The following is a 24432-nucleotide window of genomic DNA, read 5'->3' on the forward strand; positions in this document are numbered from 1 at the left end:
TCAAAGGGCAGATTCAACGCATTCAAATTGTACTGGAAAAGAATATTGAAAGTACCATGGGCTGCTAAAAGGACAAAGCGATCTGTATTGGAAGAAGTAAGGCCAGAGTGCACCACGGGAGACAAGGATGGCAAGATTTCGTCTTACATACTTTGGATATATTGTCAGGAGAGATCAGTCCCTGGGGAAGGACATCATATTGGTAAAGGGAAGAGGCTGTGACAAAGAGGAAGGCCCTCGATGTGCTGGACCGACACAGTGGCTACATCAGTCAGCTCAGGTATAGGAACAATTGGGAGGATGGCGCCGGATCGGGCCGTGTTTCCTTCTGTTGTGCATTGCGTTGCTATGATGGCACCCAACAACAACAACACAGCAGCTTTGCAACACTTCCTAGAGCAGGGTAAGGGTCATGGGGTCACATGGTAGAGAGGCTAAGGACCAGGGAGACACATGCCTGCTGGAATGACTGAGAAAAGACCCTCCAGTAAAAGGACTGTCTGTTCATTTTCTTTCTGAACCTGACTTGTGGTAACCTGTTCACTTCCCTAAGATACAGCTCATAATTGTGAGTGTTGTCTGTGAGTTCTGAGTGGCCATTGCAGCAGAGTATTGAGCCCAGCAGAGAAATAGACTGTCGCGCGTCATGTCAGACAGCTACCTCATAGGAATAGTCCTTGGGCAGGTGTGGAGTTGGTCTCTCCTCCCTGGAGCAGGAGGAGCTCAGACATGACCCGCTTGCCATTTCCCCCAGGATGTTATGCCCGTTAACATTGCTGTCCCTCAAAACCATGCTCCTAAATCCCAAGGACAGCCATCCAAATCCTGGGGGACCTTGATTAGATCTAAGAAATTTTTATTATTTTGCTTCTTGTATACACCACCAAATTCCTGGCTATATTTGCAGTAAAAGTAAACACACCTATCCCCAACTCCTCTGCCTAAACTATATACATGTGTAGGTTCCTTTGTTTTCCTGTAACAAGCAAAACCGCATGCAATAGCTATCTTGCGCTCAATTAGAATGAATGTGAGCAAGGAAATGATAAACTAATATATCCGTTTTTATGGCTTATACTGATAGCGCTGCTGAGTGACGGAGGGTCGTGGAATTCCCTCTGAAAAGAACCAGAGAACAAAGCCCGAGTGCATGGAAAGCTGGAGTGAGTGGGGCGGGCAAGCACAGTGAGCCTGGTTTAGATGTGATCGTTGAGTTTAAGCGATCCAGAGACATGGCTCGAGCATCATTAACAAGGAAAGAGGGTGGTAGGAGATAGGGCCAGAGGGGTAGTCAAGGGCTTGATCATCGAAGGCCTGGATCAAGTCAGAAATTGGTTGTTTCATTTGTATGATGATGATATATGTAAGGACCTTCACTATTTCCTTGTTTCCACATGTGTACTTCAGTGACACTGACTACCTTCTTCAACATTTTCTTCATTAAGTTGTACCTCCATTCTCACTGTCTTTCCAAGCTATCCCACCACCCTTAACACCTATTCAATTCATTCTAAGCAAAAAATCTCCCCTTTCACCTTTTATTCCCCGCTGATAACCACTCATTATAGTTTATATTCATGCGAGTCTGAATCCACTCAACAGCCCCTAACAACCGCACGCATACTGCGTCTAAGTGACACCCTGCAGGAGGCTTTCCTTTGGGGCTGGCTAGATTTACTTAGCATGAAGTGCATGAGCTACCGCAACGGCTGACTAATATACTGTTCATAGGGATACATGCAGCGCATTTTGTTTACTCATTCGTTTTGGTTTTCCCTTTTTGGCTACTGTGGATAGTGCTGAGATGAGCATTGGTGTCACTGTCATCAGTTCCCAAACCCAGTGATCCAGTGTGCATCAGAGTAGTACTATGCCCTCCAAGGGGTGGGGTGGGGGTGGTTTGTTTTCTTTACATACTATTGTGAACTGGGTGGAGGTTTCCAAGCAGATCAGTTTCCCACTCGACAATTCCTTCACATTTTGCTTCATCTCGTTGATTGCTGTGCTCTCCATATTAGCTTCACTTATTCTCTCTCCCTTTGTCTCCTGTTCCCATTTCTCCTTTTTCAAACACGTCTCCCCAACCCTCCCACCTCCCAGCACACATACACACACACACACCCCTTTTGTCTACTTTTTAAAATACTTCTGAACCTTGTCCTTGGGCAAATGCTGACCCCTGGATCTCAAGTGTTGATTATTCTAATGTGTCTGTACTGATTTGTTCCCTCTGTAGACCTGTCTATCATTTGGCTGAAAATCGAGCCATTTGGATGACTTGAAGGGTGACTGAGTAACATCGTCTTGGGAATTCTTCCAGTCTCTATTCGATAAATGAAGTTGACCTTTTAAAAGTGATTTGGAATTTTGTTCCACGTGTTTCTCCCACTCTATCCATGACCTCCTAATGTGAACCCCTTCAGAGTAGCTGGGCACTAGATAGTTCTTTTGGTCTCAGGGTCATTGATATTGATGTTTGCTTATTCCACTAGTCCAGAGATTAGCTAACTTTTGAGATGCCAAGAGCCTCTCCTATCCCTCACAACAATATAAAAATTATTGGAGAGACATAAATTTATTTTTACAAACAACTGGAATTACCATTGCCTTTAAAATTGTTCAGTTTTACTTCAGAGCCATATGGATGTACTGAAAGCTACCTACGGCTGCCACAGTTTGCCATTCCCTGGTCTAACCTACTGGATTCATGGTTTGCCTGCATATGCAGTTTTCCTTCCTCCTCCTTCCTCTCACAGGGAGAAACAAATGTTGCCTGTTAGACGGCCATTTGCCAGACTTTCAAAGAGCAGTCGCTGCTCATCCACATCGGCTATGGGACACGTAGGCTATGGGGCACTTAGGCAATGGGACACGTAGACTATGGGACGCGTAGGCTATGGGACGCGTAGGCTATGGGGCACGTAGCCTATGGGACACGTAGGCTATGGGACACGTAGGCTATGGGACACGTAGGCTATGGGACACGTAGGCTATGGGGCACGTAGGCTATGGGACACGTAGGCTATGGGACACGTAGGCTATGGGGCACGTAGCCTATGGGACACGTAGGCTATGGGACACGTAGGCTATGGGACACGTAGGCTATGGGGCACGTAGGCTATGGGACACGTAGGCTATGGGACACGTAGGCTATGGGGCACGTAGCCTATGGGACACGTAGGCTATGGGATACGTAGCCTATGGGACACGTAGGCTATGGGACACTCTCTTTGTGGGCACTCTGTTAGGCCAAATGACGTAGCATAGCATCCCCTAGACTGTTGTCATGGACCACAGGCTCAGCACACTATCAGAAATTGGAGGTTCTTCTTTATACAGTGAAAAACTTTTGGAAGATTTGGGGAGCCAGCTACTGTTCTGGCTTTTGGGTAGAGGATAGGTACTTCAGTGACAGGGAGGAAAGATGATGACCAGACATGTAGGAGATGGATGGAATGAGGATGTATTTGAAGGTAGATCTAGAACAGCAGTTCTCAACCTGTGCGTCGTGACCCGTTTGGGGATCAAACAACCCATTCACAGGGTCACCTGATTCATAACAGTAGCAAAATTACAGTTATGAAGTAATAACAAAAATAATGTTATGTTTGGAGGTCACCACAACTTGAGGTATTAAAGAGTCGTGGCATTAGGAAGGTTGAGAACCACTGATCTAGAAGGACTTGCTAGTGAGTTAGAGTGATGGGTGAGAGAAAGGGGGGAATTTTAAAATGCCCCTAGAATTTTAAGTGTCAGTAATTAGGTGCCATGTTCTGATTTGGGAACGACTCAAAAGAGATGATGAAGTTATAGAATTACGAGTTTCATGTTTGCCTTGTTATGTTCCTCTGGAATATAGCCACGTTTTTTTATCTGCAGGTTAAGAATGAAAGTTTCCCTTGAACTTATTTACTTTTATCCCCTACAGCTTTGGAGGAATTTTTTACGTCGCTTGTGAAACAAGAAATGGTGAATATGCCCCGCGGGGTGTACCACTCGGCTTTAAGAGGAGGTGTCCGTTCAGATCAGGGAAAGACTGTCGCAGGAATCCCTAATTTTATGTTGAAAATGTATGAAACCAACAAACAACCAGGATTGAAACCTGGCCTTGCAGGTGAGTGGGTTGTATCAAAGTGCAGGTTTTTAATATGATGGCTCAACTTCTCCTTCCAAGACGGAAAAAGTCATGGTGAGAACACAACTAGACAAAGCTGTATAAGTTACAAAAATTTTAAAATCCCATTTAAAAAGGCTTCGGAAGGCATGATGAATAAAGGGACTAAAATTCCAGAATAGGGAGAAAATTGCTTTTTTAAAAAGCAGACCATTTAGTGAATCCCATCACAGACTGGGGATTGGCCTAGCAGAGACTTGCCGGAGAACAGGAAATGCAGCAGCACTCTCAATGGTTACACAGAGTGACGAATTAGAGACCTTTCTGCATAACACGTTTCCTAACGTTGAGCCCTCACCGAAGGCTTCTGGCAGATTGGACCATCTCCTTCAGTCTTGTGGTCCCTAGGAAAGAAAGAAGAGCTAGGAGCAGGGCCCTGGAAACAGCGCACACATGTGAGAAATTGACCCTGGAGCTCCACAGCTGCTTCCACCTGGGTGTACGATGATTTCTGGCCATTGCTGCGGGCTGAGAATGGGGCTTGACTTGGCAAGAGACTGGTGTGAGAGGTGATAAACCACAGAGGTCTCGCCGTTAGCGGGATGCTGGAGTGATACTACTATGGACTTGAGGAGCCTCAAATGCGTAGCTTGTTTCTCCAAGATATGGGCTAAATGTTGAAAGTCCATCGGATGGGAAACTAAAGCGCTAAACTGGAACCACCCAGATTTCCCACAGCTCCTCAGGACTCCTTAGAGCGTCCTTGAAAATGATAGAGGAAGCATGTCTTAAGGAGAGGGGTGGACCAGGTCTGTGCTGCCATTTACTGGCACTGTCAACCCAAACCAAGGTCGGTTGCCATTGAGTTGATTCCAACCCGTCCGCAACCCTGTGGGGCAGAGTAGTGCAGCCCCCGCCGTTTCCAAGGTGGCCGATCTTTCCTGAACCAGACTTGCCACCCTTTTCCTCCTGTAGCACAGTGGGTGGGTTCTTCCCACCAAGTGCTTAATTATTGCTGCACCACCAGGGCTCAAGCCTAATCCAGCTCACTTCCTGATTAAATTGAGATGATCAGACCTCCCCTCACCTGCCTAACAGAGGAGAGGAGAAACTCATTAGAGCCTCTGTGGTTTTTTTCATGTCCAACATTCAACAAAAATGTACCAGACACGTGAAGAAGTTCGAAATGAAGGCAACATTCTATGAAGATAAAGCCATTTCAATAAGAAAATAGCTAATTAATAGGCAATAATATAGCTTAAACTATATAATCCAGAAATTTACAGAACTAAAAGAAGAAACAGGCAAATCCACAATCACAGAAGTTTGGGATATGTCAGAATTCCCCGGGTAGTTTCCAAAATTACCCTAAGGCATTCTTCCGCACTTGCCTGACTGCCGTTGTTTTCCGTTCTCTTTGAGGGTGAGTGGGAGCTGGAATCTCAGTTGGCACTTAGCTGACCAGAGTGTGGGCAAGAAGGAGAAGTAGACGGAAAGAAGAGGAGAGGGAGAATTAATATATGTGGTTGCAAGAGTTCAAATGCAGTCTCAGGAGTCCTCAGGGGTTGTGGGAGAGCCAGGTCCTTCCTTCGGGTGGTTTCAGCTTCACCCCTTAATAACGTGTGCAGAGAAACCAAAAGAACCCTTGTTACTGAGCATTTATGAAGATGAATATACTCAAGCATTTTTATTTAATTTAAATTTAATTTTTAAAAGCACTATGAACTCTAGAGGCAACTGCTTATAAATTTTAAATGAGCATTTATAACAGCCATACATTTGCTCGTTTATCTATTTTCAATTTATTTGCAAACAAATAATACACTTCTGACTAATTCATAAATTTACTAATTTATAAATAAGATATTTTAAATAAAATAACTTTTAGCTATCTCTTCGGCCTTTCCTTGTAGACCAGTAGTCAAAAAACCATAATTTGCTCTGCACATTATCTTTATATTACTAAATATCCTTCTTCAGCTAGATTAAGTTTGTATTCTTGAGAATGTAATGAGCCTTTCCTTGTAGACCAGTAGTCAAAAAACCATAATTTGCTCTGCACATTATCTTTATATTACTAAATATCCTTCTTCAGCTAGATTAAGTTTGTATTCTTGAGAATGTAATGAATCTTATCGGAAACATTTTTTATGTTTCCTATTTTTGTTTCAAGGTGGCATGTTGTTTTGTTACGATGTCTCGATGTATCAGAGTAAAGATGGCAAACCATTGCATCGACTGATGGCCAGTAGAGGGAGAAGTTTCAAGCAGACGTCCCTTGCTCTAGTACACGAGGTAGGGACCTTCCCATAGTCTGAAGAGGTTCGTTTCCCTTTGCCTGTGTTTTGGGGTTTCCCAATTTCATTTTCTGCTTATGAAATTTACTTTTGTTTAGAAATACTGACCGGCAGAAATGCCGTTTTGCTATCATATTAAACGAAGTAGCTTGTAAAGGCAACCAAAATAGCTGAGCCAACTGAATAGTATTGAATATACTTCTGAAAGAAACCGGCATACTTTCCCTACTATTTAGCATAATTATTAGGCAGGAGTGTCCAGGGCCTTGGCTGACTGAATCGATGGTGAGCTTTCGCTGTCTGGAACGCGTCTCAGCCTATTTGAAGAAATCAGATTTCCATTTCCTTTTCTTCACTCCAGTCCTTTGGGTGCAGGGCACTAGGGTTTGCATTTTGGCAGTATTGGAAATTAACAGTAAGTACAAAGTGTGTCCGAAACAAAAACTTGCTTTTCATTTCTGTTTATTTTGTTAATCATTTTATTGGGGCTCATACAACTCTTATTACAACCCATACATCCATCCATTGTGTCAAGCACATTTGTACATTTGTTGCCATCATCATTCTCAAAACATTTGCTTTCGACTTGAGCCCTTGGTATCAGCTCCTCATTTTCCCCCTCCCCCCATGGACCCTTGATAATTTGTAAATTATTATTATTTTGTCATGTCTTACACTGTCCGACGTCTCCCTTCACCCACTTTTCTGGTGTCCATCCCCCAGGGAGGTGGTTATATGTAGATTCTTGTGATCAGTTCCCCCTTTCTACCCTACTTTCTCTCCACCCTCCTGGTACTGCCACTCTCATCACTGGTCCTGAAGGTTTCATCGGTCCTGGATTCCCTGTGTCTCCAGTTCCAATTTGTACCAGTGTACATCCTCTGGTCTAGCCAGATTTGTAAGATAGAATTGGGATCGTGATGGTGTGCAGGGAGGAAGCATTAAGAACTTGTATGTTTCATCGTTGTTACACTGCACCTTCACTGGCTTGTCTCCTTCCCGAGACCCTTCTGTAAGGGGATGTCCAGTTGCCTAGAGATGGGTTTTGGGTCCCCACTTTGCACTCCCCCTCATTCACAATAATATGATTTCTTGCTCTTTGGTGCCTGATACCTGAACTCTTAGACACCTCGTGGTCATACAGGCTGGAGTGCTTCTTCCATGTGGGCTTTGTTGCTTCTGAGCTAGATGGCCGCTTGTTTACCTTCAAGCCTTTAAGACCCAACACTCTATCTTTTGATAGCCAGGCACCATCAGCTTTCTTCACCACATTTGCTTATGTACACATTTGTCTTCAGCGATCATGTCGGGAAGATATACATCATGGAATGCCAGTTTAATAAAATAAAGTGTTCTTGTATTCAGGGAGGACTTGAGTGGAGGAAGGGCCTCTGTGTTTTATGCCACCATTTTCCTTTCAGATGTTTAGTTTGAAGTGAAAGCAGGCAAATATTTTGTTCAGAGTCTATTTTGAGGAAGACAGTACTTCCTTTCGGTGAAAGAAGGAAGGAGGATCCCTGGGGAGCAGAGGATTTGAATTTTTTGAAAAAGGGAAAATAGAGGTGACCACTACATTTATTCCCTCTAGCTTTCATTAGTGGGCAAAGAGAAGGGAGACACTCAGTGCTTTTTTGTTTTTCAAAGCTGTCCCTATAGGACTTTAAAGGCCAACTGATGGGTAAGGTCTCAATCTTTCAAAGTTATAATCAGTCAGAAATTCACCATAAGACTAGAAATAGGAAAGAGCGTGGACTATGGAAGAGGCCTGATAATGGAACGAAGACTTTCAAAACTGATCCGAGATGTGCCAAATGCTGCAGGGTAAGAGAATTTGTTGCCTGTGTTATAGAGAGCCTAGAACAGTGGTTGTCAACCTTCCTACTCCTGAGACCCTTTAATACAGTTCCTCATGTTGTGGTGACCCCTCAACCATAAAATGATTTTCCTTGCTACTTCACAGCCATAATTTTGCTACTGTTATAAATCGGGCGACCCCTGTGAAAGGGTCATTTGAACCCCAAAGAGGTCATGACCCACAGGTTGAGACCACTGGCCTAGAAATTGTCAAAGAGAAGAGAAAATGAGATCCCTTTTTAGGAATCAGTTGAAAGTCATATTGGGCTGAGTTACGCCATCTCTATATGATCGAACCTGTGGCCGGGTTTTAGTTAGGGTTCTCTCTTCTGTCCCCACCGTGTCCATTTGTACAGAAACACACGCACACATGGAAAAGAGCCGTACGGTTTATCAAACCATGTGACCACCGATTGTGTGGATTTTACATCCATTATTACAATAACAACAGCTAATACTTAACTTCATCCCACCATCATTGAATTTATTCCAACTCACAGTGACCCTCTAGATCAGTGGTTTTCAACCTGTGGATCACGGCCCCTTTGGAGGTTGAGTGACCCTTTTACAGGGGTCGCCCGATTCATAACAATCGCAAAATGGCAGTGATGAAGTAGCAACAAAACTCATTTTCTGGTTGGGGGTCACCACCACGTGAGGAACGGTATGAAAGGGTACCAGCATTCGGAAGGCTGTGTACCACCGCTCTAGGTGGTTCCCAAGGCTGTAACGCTCTAGAGACGCAGGTAGTCTTAGCTTTCTCCCGCACAGCACCTGGAAGGCCTGAACTGCCCAACCCCATGGTTAGAATATGGAGCTTCTCCCTGTTGGCAAGTTAATTCTGACTCCTGGCAACCCAATAGGACAGGGTAGAACTGCCTCTGTGGGTTTCTGAGACTGGACCTTTTGACAGGAATAGATGGCCTCATCTTTCCCCTGCAGAGCAGCTGGTGGTCTCAAACTGCTCGTCTCACAGCAGGAGGCCCCACTGTGCCATCGGCTTAGGACGTTGGCAGTTACTCTCTGTGGGATGATTTCTTCATTTCTATCTTCGTGCCAGGAGGTAGGTACAGGTTTTATTACCATTCTATAACAAGGAAAGTGATCTTCTCACAGTTCAGAGCTAGGAAGCCGTGACGCTTAGTTTTGAACCTAGGCCGTTTGGCTTTAGAGTCTGGGAATTATGTGCTGCCTTTCTTTTTTTGAATCCCCCAAGACTGTCTGTACCACTCACCTATCGCTTGCATCCAGCCTTTCTCTTGTTGCAGTCTGGTTTCTCTTCTTCCAGGTAAAGTTTCTTCAGACTTTGCTTTCCTTCCCACCAGTTTCCCACTCAAAGTCCTAGTAATCTTAAGTTTTATGGAACATTTAAAATATTTAACAACAAAAGCATACAAACAACAATATAAGTCCCCATGTCCCTCTTTTCTACCTTTAATAATTATTCACACTTTGCCTAGCTTTCATTGCCCCCCCCCCTCCGGGTATTTTGGAATCCATAGACCCTAGAGCACAGTAGCTCTGGGTCTTATCTCACTCACTGCCACGCAGTCCATCCCAGCTGCTTGCGGCCTCACAGGACAGAGTAGAGCTGCCCCGGGGGTTTCCGAGGCTAACTCAGTGGGCGGAGAGGGCCCTGGCTTTCTCCTGATCTATCAGGCCAGGGCTTTAACGAGTAAAGTTCGAATGTTAAGGTATTTGCAGTTTAATTACATTGTGTAGTGTGTACAGTTGTGTAGCAGCCACCGCAATCACGATATCGGACATTTCCTTCACTCTTGGAGTTTCTCCCGTGCCCATGTGCACTCAACCCAGCCCCACCCCAGTCCCTGGCAACCTCTGATCTGGTTCCTATTTTTATAGTTTTCCCTTTTTCATATAAATGGAATGAGCGAGGGAAGGGTTTTAGGTTTTCCCTTTTCATATAAATGGGACGATACAGTGTGGGAGATTTTATATCTGGCGCATTCTCGTAGCTTTTGGCATTTATTCTCTTGTTGTGTGCATCAGTGGTTCATTCATTTGTGTAGCTGAGTTGAATTCCATTGTTTGTCAGTGCCCAGTTTGTTTGCTTACCAGTTGATGTACCTGTCTCAGAGTTGTAAATAAATCTGCTATGAGCATTCTCTTTCAGATCTATGTGTCGACATATGTTTTCATTTACTTTGTATAATAAATAAATACCTATGAGTAGGATTACTAGGTCATGTGGTAAGTGTATGTTTAACTTTATAAGAAACTACCAAATTGTTTTCTTAAGTGGTTGCCTGAGCCCTGGTAGTGTAATGAGTTATGGATTGGACTGTCTACCTCAAGATCAGTAATTCAAAAGCACCAGCGACTCCTCAGGAGAAAGATGAGACTTTCTATTCCCATAAAGATTCACAGTCGAGAAACACCCAGTGCCACTCCCCCGTGTCCTGTATGGCCGCTCTGAGTGTGAAAGGACGCCCATGGCAGTGAGTTTTTGTTTGCCAGCAATGTATGAGAGCTCCAGTTGTCATCCCTCTTCAGCAGGGCTTCTTAAAAGAAGGATATGGTCGGTTTTAAAAAAAACGAAACATCCTATGAGAATGTGGTGTGTGGTTTCTCTGTGTGGTTTCGATTTGCATTTCCTGGATGACTAACGACACTGAGAACCTTTCATGCATGTATTGCTGTCCATGGCTTTTCTACAGTGAACTATCTGTTCTGATCTTTGGTCCATTTTTTATTTTCAAAAGATAGTTCTTTCAAAAAGAGTCTATTATATATTCTAAGTATAAAGTCCTTATACGAAATGTGCTTTGAAATTCCTTCTAAGCAATACATGTATAAGATGGGTATGGAAAGTATATGGAATTCCTTCTAAGAAATAAATATTTTTCCCAATCTGTAACTTGTGTTTTCATTTCCCTATGATATCTTTTGAACACTTTTTTTAAATTCAATGTATCAGACTTTTCTTTGATGGTTCTTGCTTTTTAATCTCACCAAAGGTCACAAAGAACTTCTAGTTTGTCTTAATTGTATCTTTTTAGTCTTATCTTTTTTCCTTTATTAAAAAAATTTATCATTCACATACCATAAAATCCACCCCAGACATACAGTTCACTGGCCTTTTGAAGGTGAGCTTTGGGTGGTCCAGCACAGCACCCTTGGCAGTTCGTATCTTATTTATTGAATGTAAACTCCATGAATTCAGGGAGTTTGTTTCAGTCACACGCAGTTGTAGTACTTCCTATACCTGCATATAATACACAGGAATACCTATTTACTGAATCAATTATTTTAGCCCTTTTGAGAGTTGGGTTTTCTTTTTTGGGTATGTACATTTAGCAGTGGCTTCCTTCTCCAAATATTATTATTATTAAGTTGGTGCTGAATATAACCATCGGTGGGTCTTAGTAGGAGATGTGGCATTATCTTCATTTGCTAAAGGCCTTCTGTGCTGCCCTTTGTTTGTTTTTCACACGCACACCAGAAATTATATACCCTTACAGGACATTTAGGGAACCCTTGTGACACAGTGGGCTTAGCATTCATCTACTAACCCAGGGTCAGTGGCTTAAACCCACCAGCTGCTTTGGAGAAAGATGAGGCTGCTGGCTTCCGTTACGATTTACCGTCTCAGGAACCCTAAGCAGTTGGGTTTCTGTTCTTTAGGGTCAGTGTGCGTTTGGATTAGCTCAGTGGCAGAATTGGTTTGCTTATTTTGTGAGTGAGTGAGTGAGTGAATTTGTCTTGAACTTATAAGGTGCTCTACTCTTCAGATTTTGAAGTGCAGTTTGCTTGACCCAGTGGTTGATACCTCCCAGGAACTGCCTGGTGAAGCAGAAGCTCAGGGAGCAAGAGGAAGCCCTCCGTGAGATGGGTTGACATAGTGGCTGCAGCAGTGAGCTCACATGTGCGCCTCCTTTGAGCAGTCGTGTGGATGACACAGTAAGGAGTGTGCTTTGCTGTGTTGTACATACAGTTGCTATTCATTGGAACAGACTCCATGCACTGAACAACTCAACAACTGCTGGTTATGTAATTATATAGTTTCCAATGCCATAGGTAGCTAACTATTAAATCAATAATGGATCCTTCTGGGAAGAGTGTTACATCTCCCTTCCTTTTGAAGCCCTGGTGGAGCAGCAAAGACACATTGGGCTGCGATCCGCAAGGTTGACAGTTCAAAGTGACCCGCCAGCCTGTGGGAGAAAAAACCAGTAATGGTCTCAGAAACACACGGGGCAGTTCTACCGTGTCCTATTAGAGTCGCTGTCAGTCAGTATCAATTTGATGGCAGTGAGTTTGATGTGGTTTTTGTTTTGTTTTGTTTTTTTTTAGGTTTGTTTTCAGTTTGAAGACCTTGTTTTGCCTTTTCTATTCATTTTTCTTTGAGTGAAACTCTTCCTTGCTATGTTTGGAAGAGCCACAGATTTTAGCCTAATTTGGGGTTTGGTCTGCTATGTCAGGAGCAGTTCTTTGTGATTATTGTCCTGTTTAGGATTTCTATAATTGAAATACCCTCTTTCTCATTGCTCCTTTAATACAGGGAGGGGATGGGCAGAGGTCATGTCCCATCTCCTAGGGCTTCTCCATGCTCCCTGACTGCCCTCCTCCCGAAATTACCGTAGCTCGTTGACAGGACGCTGGTGGTGGTTTTCTTCCCTGACGCTTGCTGCCTCTCTTGTCATGCTTTGACATTTCGGCTCTGACATGATACTCTCCCCAAATTGGATGATACTGATTTATCCCTGTACGGCAGTGGCAGTCTCGCTTCATTATTTTCTCAATCTTTGGGCGCATGCAAATTTTCTTGATCCGGTACTGCTTTCCAACCTTATTTCCATTGCAGCATTAGGTAATGAGCTCTGTTTGCTTTCTTTCTTTCTTTCTTTCTTTCTTTCTTTCTTTCTTTCTTTCTTTCTTTCTTTCTTTCTTTCCCTTTCTCCATTTTTATTTCAAGGCAATCTTTTCTGAACTTGTTGGGAGTACTCTTCTAAATGGCCTCTTCAGTTGCACACTTCTAAAAAAGTGATCACTGGAGGGAGGGGGAAAACAAGGCACTGATGCCAGGGCCTTACGTGGAGAGCAAATGTTTTGAGAATGATGAGGGTAATTAACGTACAAATGTGCTTTACACAATTGATGCATGTGTGGATTGTGATGTGTTGCATGAGCCCTCAATAAGATGATTTAAAAAAATGATCACTGTTTGATCATTTCTTCCTTATAAATCAATTTTGTTTTGTTTTATGCCTCCTCTAAACATTTTCACTACATTGCCCCAAAGTACATGGGCTGTGGTCCATCCATCATTTGAAATAGAAGAAGTATATTGGCCTTTCTTTCAGTTCCCTCATGATTTTAAAAACCTATTTCTCATGAAGAATATAGAGTAGTGTTAGCAGCCTCAAAATATGAAACAATTAGGTTAAAAAGAAGCCTAATAATGGGGGAAAATAGTATCTGTGCTTATTACACATTCCTCTTAGAAAACACTGTGAAAAGTAGGGTTTGCTGTATTTTCGATACTCCATAATTACCATGTGATGTGAGTTGTTATGGTAACTGGGTTTTCCTCCATCCTGTTAAATAACAGAGTAAATGGTTGCTGGCGATGTGATTGAATTGTCAGCTTTCAAGCTAATGCTATCCTGAGAGAGAGCAGGAACAGGACAAGCCAAAGAGTAGATAAGAGAGAGATGGTGGTTGGGGGTAGGGGGGTTGGGGGGGGTGACACTGAGATAGGAAGTTTTAAATGTTTAGAATGCACCTACCAAAAGGTGAATGTCACTTTACTTCATAAATGAGGTCTCCTCAAATCCTGCCACTGATCTTTGGCCACCATTTGTCAGAGGACAGAAATAACCAAAAAATTTATTTTATATAAATGAGATTACCATTGGCAGAAATTTGTAGCCTATTATTTCTTACGTGTAAGCAATAAGACACTGAGTGCTTTGGGAGGGTCTCTAGCACAAAGTACCAATGGTTTTTCTTCTAAGAACGTAGAAGAGTGAGTGTTTATGCCTCTGTGTGTGAGTGAGAGAGAATCAAAGTATTTGTCTCTGGGTCCATGTAGCAAAGTTAAGTACTTTTCTGTAGATATTCATATGTATAATGTGTGGATAGCAAACGCCTTATTTTTAAAAAACTGGAGTTTTTAAGTTAATGGAAAACAGTTTATTTAAAACCTTGATTTCCCCTTCATTTATCCTTTTTGAAATTGTTTTATTAGGGGCTCATACAACTCCTATCATTGTGTAAAGCACATTTGTACATTCATTGCCCTCGTCATTCTCAAAACGTTTTCTCTCCACTTAAGTCCCTGGCATTAGCTCCTCATTTTTCCCCTCCCTCAAAAACCCTTAATAATTTATAAATTATTATTTTGTCATATCTTGCCCTGTCTGATATCTCCCCTCACCCATTCTTCTATTGTCTATCCCCCAGGGAGGAGGTCACATGTAGATCCTTGTAATCAGTTCCCCCTTTCCCTCCACCCTCCCAGTATTGCCACTCACACCACAGGTCCTGAAGGAATCATCCACCCTGGATTCCTATCTGTACCAGTGTACATCCCCTGGTCTAGCCAGATCTCTAAGGTCGAATTGGGATCATGAGAGTGGGGAGGAGGAAGCATTTAGCAACTAGAGGAAAGTTGTATGTTTCATCGTTGCACACTGACAGGCCTCGTCTCCACTCTGCCCTCCCCACCTCATTCACTATGATTTGATTTTTTGTTCTGATGATGACTGATACCTGATCCCTTCGAGACCTTGTGATCACACAGACTGGTGTGCTTCTTCCATGTGGGCTTTGTTGCTTCTGAGCTAGATGGCCACTTGTTGATCTTCAAGCCTTTGAGACCCCAGATGCTATATCTTTTGATAGCTGGGTACCATAAACTTTCTTCACCACATTTGCTTATGCACCCGTTTGTCTTCAGCTATTGTATCAGGGAGGTGAACACACCATGATATGATTTTTTTTGTTCTTTGATGCCTGATAATGGATCCCTTCAGCACCTCATGATCACATGAGCTGGTGTGCTTCTTCCATGTGGGCTTTGTTGCTTCTGAGCTAGATGGCCGCTTGTTTACCTTCAAGCTTTTAAGACCCTAGATATTATATCTTTTGATAGCGGGACATCATCGGCTTTCTTCACCACATTTACTTGTTCACCCACTTTGTCTTCAGCGGTTGTGTCAGGAAGGTGAGCATCATGGAATGCTAATTTAATAGAAGAAAGTATTCTTGCATTGGGGGAGTACTTGAGTGGAGGCCCAATGTCCTTCTGCAACCTTAATACCAAACCTATAAATATAGGCACATAGATCTATTTCCTCATCCTAATATATAAATATATTTGCATATGTACATGCCTTTATTTAGACCTCTATAAATGCCCTTTGCCTCCTAGCTCTTTCCTCTATTGCCTTTGACTTTCCTCTTTCCCACTATCATGCTCAGTCTTCATTTGGGTTTCTGTAATTCCTCTTGATTACATTACCCTTGATCAACCCCTACCAAACCTCTTACACCCACCTCACCACCGATTTGGATTACTTGTTGTTCCCTTGTCCCAGGGTTTGTTAACACCACTACCTTTCCCCCCACCTCCCCCTCTCCCATGTGCCCCCGGAACTATTGGTCCCATTGTTTTCTCCTCAGGATTGTTCATCCAGCCTATCTTATTTAGACAGACCTGCAGAGATAATAACATGCACTAAAACAAGACAGAGCAAAACCAAGCAACAATGTACAATAAAACAACAACAACAAACAAACGACAAAAAAACACAACAAGAAAGAAAAGCTTGTAGTTAGTTCAAGGACTGTTTGTTGGCCTTTAGGAGTGTTTTTCAGTCCAGTCTGTTGGGGCACCATGCCATGGCCCCAAAGTCCACCTTCAGCATTCCCTGGGGACCTCCCCACTCCATTGCCTTGCTGTTCTGTTGCACCCCCTATTAATGATGCTAAAAGTTGGTTCTTTGAAAGGGTAAGCAGAATCGATAGATGGCTGGCAAACCTAACCAAAGAAAGGAGGGAACAAATTTCAATAGTAAGAATAAAGGATAAAAGAGGAGACATTACTACAGACCCTAATGTAATCAAAGGATAATTACACAGTACTACGAAGGATTGTACTCCAATGAATTCAACAACATGGACATGGATAAATTCTTGGAAAACAATCCCTCCATAGACTGTCCTCAATGGACGTCATGAATCTCAACAGACCAATAGTAATAGAAGAAATAGACAAGGTTATCAAGGGATTACCAACCAAAAAAAATCCCCTGGACCATATGGCTTCACTGGAGAATTGTCCCAAGCATTTAGGGAAGAATTAACACCAATCCTACACAAACTCTTCCAGAACATAGAAAAAGATGGCAAACCCCCAAACTCCTTCTATGAAGCTAGTATAACTCTGATACCAAAACCAGGAAGGATCCCACAAGAATTAAGAAGTACAGGCCAATCTCCCTAATGAACATCGATGCAAAAATCCTTAACAAAATACTAGCCAACAGAATACAAAAGTATATAAAACAAATAATTCACCATGACCAAGTGGGATTCATACCAGAGATGCAGGGATGGTTCAACATACGAAAGACCATTAGTATTATTCATCACATTGACATGAAAAACTTGATAGATGCAGAAAAAGCATTCGACAGCATCCAACACCAATTCTTGTTTAAGATACTTGAGATGATAGGAATGGAAGGAAAATTCCTCAAGACAATACAAGCTATATATGAAAACCAATAGCCAACATGGTAGTCAATGGAGAAAAGACTAACAAATCCCACTGAAAAGGGGGACCAGACAAGGATGCCCCTTGTTCCCACTCTTATTTAATATTGTACTGGAGGTTTTACTAACCGCATAAAGCAAAGAAGAGACATCAAAGGTATTTGTCTGGGGAAGGAAGAGGTAAAACTATCGTTATTTGCAGATGATATGCGTTTCTATATAGAAAAACCCAAAAGCTCCGCAAGGGGAGTACTGGAAGTAATAGAGAGTTTGGCCGAGTGGCAGGATACAAGATCAACAAACAGAAGTCCATCGGACTGTTATACACATTGGATAAAACCACAGAAGAGGAAATCCAAAAGATGGTACCCTTCACAATTGGCATTTTTTCTTTTAAAATGAAAAACTCCTTTTATAAATAATTTCCACCTGCTGCTTGACCTGATGGCAGTGAATTTGGTTTGGTTGGACCTACCTTATACTCTTCTCATTTGACAATCAAGCAGCCTCACCCCAATTTTTTTATTGCTTGATCGACATCCAGTGGTTAACAAAGGGCTGATAAAATGAGTCTTTTCTTGTAAATGGAATGAATCAGATTTAAGATCTCCCAGGAGGCAAAGAGCACTACCCAATCTCCTGTCCATGTGCTCTGAACATAGTAACTAATTAGATGGTCACGCTGCTCCTTCAAGTGAAATATGGATCTGTGCGGACAACATGATCTTTTTCATTCTCTCGTCTAACTTTCTCTTACATTTGTGTTTCTTTGCAAGCTGTTTTCTGTCAAGCTAGTATTTCAGGTAAACTTAATGATAATCTATAGGATACTAATACAAAGGCATAATGAATTTCAAAAAAGAAGATTTTTCATACCTGCTTTAAATATTTGCTCTTCGCTCGCTGCCCCCACATCTGTCCAGCTCGCACGCCTGCCTGCGTGTCCACTCGCGTGCTGGCGCTTGTGATTGCAGGCTAGTGACTGGAATGGTATTTACCCCTGTTGTCTTTTCACTCTCATGCAGTTCCCAGCATCTCCCTTTTCCCTGATCATGTTGTGAACACAGCCCGCTTCGTGTGTGTTGCCTTTCCCTTCACCCAAGTTAACCGCCTACAGCCGAGTGCTTTCCTCCCAACCTTGACAACCGTCAAAGCATGTGTTTTCACCTGTGTGTAACCTTTCCTGACTTTTTATAGCAGTGGTCTCAGTGATTGTCTTATTTAATTCAGCCCGATGCCCTTGAAGTTTATCCTTGGTAGGAGGGGTTGCACAGGTGCGTTGTTAAATTCTTTAACATCGTGTAGTACTCTATTGTATGTGTATACCATCATTTGTTTATCCATTCATCCTTGATGGGAAATTAGGTTATTTCCAACTTTCTGTTATCGTGAATCGTGCTGCCAGGAATGTGGGTGTGTGCTACTCTGAACATTTGTCTGCAGGAATTTGTGTGTGTTTAAATTCATTTGGGCACATTGCTGAGACCCATAGTAGTGCAATATTTAACTTCTTGAGGATCTATCAACTCTTTCCCACAGAGACTACACCATTTCCCTTTTGCACAGGCACTGACCTTGGCTTTTCCTTCCTGGTGTCCTTGAAGATTTTGCCCAGAGTTCACATTCTCAATAAGATCTTCCCTGATGACCTGAAGTAACCAGCTCTCAGCTCCAGAAGCACCTTTCTCTTCCTTTGCCCTGCTCCCTTATAGCCCCGTGTGTGGACTGCTCTTTCAGAAGCAGGCTTAATGTTTCACCGTTCCAATTATCTGAGGTACATAGAAACGTTTCCTCTTCCCCAAGTGGTAGGACTCACTCAGCTAAGCAGCCCATTAGACAGCTGTCACTGTGAGTGTTTGTGTACCTACTTATGAAGGAAAAAAGTTGACACATTCATTAAACTTGGCGATACAACGGCAGAAAACCCACTTTACCAGCTACTGAAGAACCGGGAGGCAATTTCATGATTTGAAGTTATTTTGTGGATTGAGTTTCCTCACATGGCATCTCATAAGTATAGCAAATTGGACATACACTTTATATTTAACAAATGTTAATTGAATTGTATTTTCCAAACCAATAACTTTATCCTAAAACACAGACAACTTGGGTGACTGAGTTGAATTGTAATAGCATTCTAAAATATGTTGTTGTGGGGTTATTTTTAATGTTGACTTGTAACATCTTAAGATGTAATTTTATTTTCTTTGCTGGAAATAACCTATGGGAGCATAAGAGCATGCCTCTTTTCAGACTGTTACCCGAAGTCTCTTCAGGATGGGGCAGAGCAAGGAAGTGCATTTTCAAGAGATTTATTCACAGCTCGCTCCATACAACACTCTGATGACGGTGTAATCCCTTGACACATGGGGAGTTTGGGCTGGCGGCTGCCCCCACCTTCAGATGTGGTGTCGCAGCAGCAAGAGAAGAATTAATCTTACCCTCTGATTTATAGTTTTCCTGACCTGGATGTTTTTGTTTTCAAAAACTCAGCCTTTGATCAGTTTGTTTCCTTTGCTTCTTTTTTCCGCCCTATAATCCCTCACCCCCACCCTTTTTAAAACCCAAGTCTAAGAAACCCTTGTCTTCTCAAAAGCATCCAGTGTGGCATTTTGTTTTGCTTTTTTGGCCAGTGCGGGGCTCTGGGTGTTCTCAGCAGTGCAGTGAAGCCCCAATGTTACTTGGCAGGGAAATGGGAAAATATGTTGAAGCCCTAAAGTAAGAGATAAAAAGAAAAGCTTTGGTTATGATATATGAGTATTATTTTCTATTAAATTCTGTGAAATTCAAGGACTCAAAAAGGGGTTAAGAGTAGTTAATGTGTTTTCATGAGACGGGAACGGCATTGCTGGGAGAGACAGAGGGGCGCATATTTTAGGAGCAGAACAGGGCTGAGGACTGATGAACCCCTCTTGGCTGGCATGCCCTGGAGGCCGAGTCAGCTTCCTGAGGAACAAGAGGAGCAAGCAGTGGAGGGCTGCTGCTAAAAGGATTTTCCTTCACATATTTTCAAGCCCCTTCCTTCCACCCAACAGTGTGGGTGCGTAATCAGAAAAGAGAGAGAGAGAGAGAGACCAGTCTTTATAATTGTTTCAAATGTATTCCATAGTCAAATGAGACTGAGTATCTAGTTTCCAGGGACTTTTTTAATGCAATGCAGAGGTGATAACAGTTCAAGTTCACTTTGTCCCCATACATCCTGCCTTCGATTCATAATTTGCGTCATAATCAACTTGCCCATTCCTGTTTCTCCCACTATCTAGAAAACTCTCTGCAGGTCCTGGATAAACGTATACCCTCCCACAGTACCTCGCATCCCATTAAGATTGGCATTAAAGACAATTCCAGAGATCATGGGAACCAATTCTTTCCAGAAAGGCTGTTATCTTCCCTGTCACAAGGCACTTGAGAACATTCATTTTAAGAATGCAGTAAAATCCCCTTAAATGCTCACGCTATCGTTATTCTGGTGAAATTACGTTGCCTGTTGTCTTTTTTGGCCTGTGGGCCACAGGCTGAAGTTTGTAGTTGTTTGCGTTTGGATGAGCCGAGTTCCAGGAAATGTGAAATATGATTCACTGTGACTGCTTTTCTTGAGTGCGCTTTCTCTAACTGAAGCCGACCTTGGGAAGATTTGTTGCAAGATAACCATATACTAATAGGTAGAAACAGAAATGACTATGAAAACCAGATGTTTGGTCCGGGCCTCAGTTCAGAAACGGGGCGTCAGTGTGAGCCGGTATCATTTTTCTGTTTACCCACATTGATGAAAGGACCCGCCCGCCGGTGTGCGAGCAGGCTGGGCGGGGTGCTCATTTGCATGCTCTGACCCTGAGTGTCCCTGCAGGACTGCAGGGTCCTGTTGGCAATTTAAATGTATTGCTCAGAAATTGTCCCATTGGAAATACGGACTAGGAGTGGTATTTATTTGTCTTTCAAATTACTAGGCGGGTTTGTTAGACAACACCTACTTTTCCGACATGGGCCAGAGGCTTTCCCGAGTTGCCCCCTAATCTTCCAGGGGAGATGTGTACCGCCACATACATTTTAGCTTGTTATTATTACAGGGCTTTATTTTTCTTGACTTTAGAAAATGCCAGGCTTATTTTCTGTTAACTCAGTAAGACTCCAAACTCTCTGCTTTTGGAAAGATCTAAAAGATCCTTTGAATCTTAAACCACATAAAAAGGCAAAGGAAGAGGGAGGGGAGGGGTTTCATTTGGCTGAGCTTTAGCACCACGTGGTCTAACAGGGTCTGGTGCATTTTCCCACAGGTCCACATTCAGCTCCTGGAGTGGCACCACGCCCTGTTTCTGCCGCAGGCCTGGCTTGCGTATATGAGCCGAGCGTATCCTGCTATCCTACAGGTAACAAAACCGGGGGATCATTTGTTGTGATTTAACTTAATTTAACGCATGTGTTTCTTTTAGTATCCAAGCACATGGGAAAATAGCCTTACCAAGTTGGTGTGAGACCAACTTGTAGTTAGTTGCACATAACATTTACATATGGACACCTCCCCCAAAATCTCTGGCCAATCCAGAGCTGCCTCCAGACGGTCACTCGCCTCCTCCCCATGCAGGTCCCTCCGCCTCGCACCTTGAGCACATTTCAAACGCGACTCCTCATCATCCCTTGTATTTTGTCTTACAGTCTTATTGGCATACAATCCACATATCATACAATTCAGTAGTTTAACGATATCAAGAGGAGTTGTACAATCATCACCACAATCAATTTTAATACATTTTCTTCTTTCTTATACTCATTGTGATTAGCTCTCCACCTTACCCCAACCTCCCCTGCCATGCCACAAAGAAGCCATTTATGCAGTTGCTGCCTCTTTAGATACTGATTTCATGTAGAAAAACACACACCCCAGAAAGCCCCCTCACAACAATAACAAAATAATGCAGAAAAACCTAAATCAAAAAGTGAGTAGAAAATCTTTTAATCTAGAACAACTTTAAAATGGGTCAAAAGGGAGATCACATGATAAGGTGTTAAATTTTAGCCTAATTGCATCTGTCAGAGATGCTTTCTAATGCACGCTGCAAGATATCACACACCCCTGTGCTTTGGACAAAGAGGAGTGATCAGAGGCTTAATTCATGTGTATTTCCCCATCACTTTTCTTTCTTTCTTTTTTTCTAACTTGAACAACTTTTAAATGGGCCAAAAAAGGAGATCTCGTAAGACATTTGCATTTTAATGGTGGGTAAATGGGGAAGAGCTACCTCACATCTGGAAGGGATGCTAAACAACAATTGTAGGGAGCCCAAATAAGGGGACAGTAAACCCAATGTCATGTGCCTGCGTAGATTCCTGGGTATACACTATAAATATGTTTCTACCCAGCCCTCGGTGAACCACACCATGGACTAAGCACCTTGATGACCTTAGACACTGGCCTTACAGACAACATAGCATTCCCCAAGGACCACACCAGAAGGACTTAACATAGAAGCCTGACTGAAGGAAAAAGTATCTGTACCCTTGCACTTAGGACTGAAATACTCTGACGGAAGAGGAAGCAAAGGGTAGCCACCTCGAGACTGTGGGAATGACGATCCTTGGACCGTGGGGGGGACCGCTGGCTTAGTGGGTGCCCAATGAAAGGAGACTTGGAACCACCATATATTTAATAACTCATTGCTCCCCTTGAATTAATATGACAGGTTTTAATCTGTTAGGCAACGATCTGCACTTGTAAGAATTGATAGAGGAAATTTCCCCTAGCACCAATCCCATGCTCAATGTAAACAGAGCTCAATCAATCATGACTGATTCTATACAAATCAATCTGTGCAAAGCAACAACTCGTGTGTTGCAGCTTGCAATTGGACTACACTTGCATAAACTCCCCATATCAACGGTTTCTTAAATTCAATGTCATTGGACAAATTACTGATGTTTTAGTGCAATCACCTCACCCAGGGAGATGATTGACAATGTGGGGTTTTTTTTTGAGGGGGGGGTTCTTTGGTTTTCGTTTTTCTGTTTTGTTTTTGTGTTGTTGTGGATTTTTGTTTCTGTCATAAGTAAACCAAAGTTATTCATAACTGGTGGATTCTGGATGCCTACTTAACTTTAGCCCTAATCCAAGAACAATTAGTTCTGATAATATGACCCAGCTGAATACTCACTGTGTTACTTAGGGTTGACTAGAGAAACAAATACAGAGACACTCATATATGTATGAAAAAGAGCTTTTTATAGAGTATTATATGTTAAGAAAACATCCAAACCTAGTCCGGATCAAGTCCATAAGTCTGATATTATCCATATGTGCCCATATGTCGGATACCAGTCTATAAGTTCCTTTCCAGACTCACGCAACACATGCAAAGATGCTGAATACAGGAAGAGCACTGGCCAGTGGGTGAAGTCTTGTGGATCCAGTGGCAGTGGAAGCATCTCAGTGCTAGCAGGGGTCTCCACGTGGCTCCTCCAACTCCAAGACTCTGGCTCCATCAGTGTAGCTCCATGTGGCTTGTCAACAGGAATATCTCACAGGGAGACAAAGCAGAGAGTGTGAGTGTCTGTGGCCTCCCGTGAGCTATTTATTTCCATGCACCTCCAAATGAGGTCATCAAGCTGTGACCTGATGGATAGACTAGACTCTACCCCTTTGCAAGTTGACAGGAGATTACGTAACTGCCACACTCACCTTCATGAAATGATCAGTGAAGATCAGGGTGCTACAGCCAAGTGTGAAGAAAGCAAATGGTGTCCAGCTATCCATTGGAATAGTGTCTGGGGTCTTAAAGGCTTGTATTCAAACAAGCAGCCATCTAAGTGAAGTATCAACTAAGTCCACATGGAAGAAGCACACCAGCTTGTATGATCCAAAGATGACAATAACAAAGTCCAAATAGGATGAAGGAAAAAAGAGCAGAGCTTAAATTGTGAATACAGTTTGTCGAAGGCTATGGGGGATAGTGAGAGCTGAAAGCCATCTACAGAGAATCTAGTCAGATGAAACCTTCTTCAGATCCCTGGTAGCTACAGGCGAGGGACTCAAACAGCCTCTCTGTCAGACAGAGATTATTGTAAATCTGATGATGGTGGATCGAACCATGGTATAAGTTCATACTTGGTCAGTTGGCCTCCCTCTTGACCCAACCTGAATCTTCTCTAGGCTGAAACATTTCTCACTTGTTCTAGGACAGAAATTTCTCCTCTGGGTTTTTAAATATTGATGGTAGCCTTTTCTTTATAATGCTTAATTTATATTTTTATCTTTTTATTATTTTCTTCTTGCCCTTTTTTTGTTTCTTTCTTAATGTTTCTGTTGGGTTTCCTAGTTTGTGGAATACGGAAGAAGGAGACGCATAGAGACAACTGATGTCATGGTTTATTGGGGATGTGAGGAGAGGATGAGGGCTGGGGAGGGTGAAGGGATTTGGAGAGCAAACAATGAAT

General features: G+C 42.7%; 1 protein-coding gene across 4 annotated transcripts in view; it reads left to right on the forward strand.

Moving 5' to 3' along the window:
- FOCAD (focadhesin) overlaps positions 1-24432 on the forward strand; it is a 288437-nt gene that overhangs the window by 187446 nt on the left and 76559 nt on the right. For all 4 annotated transcript variants that reach the window (XM_075559987.1, XM_075559990.1, XM_075559989.1 and 1 more), the window contains 3 exons: positions 3929-4114; positions 6288-6409; positions 21282-21374. In XM_075559987.1, coding sequence (XP_075416102.1) covers positions 3929-4114; positions 6288-6409; positions 21282-21374 — 401 coding nt within the window. The remainder of the gene's footprint in view (positions 1-3928; positions 4115-6287; positions 6410-21281; positions 21375-24432) is intronic.

The sequence above is a fragment of the Tenrec ecaudatus genome, chromosome 10 (genome assembly GCF_050624435.1).
Source record: "Tenrec ecaudatus isolate mTenEca1 chromosome 10, mTenEca1.hap1, whole genome shotgun sequence".
Classification (NCBI taxonomy): domain Eukaryota; kingdom Metazoa; phylum Chordata; class Mammalia; order Afrosoricida; family Tenrecidae; genus Tenrec; species Tenrec ecaudatus.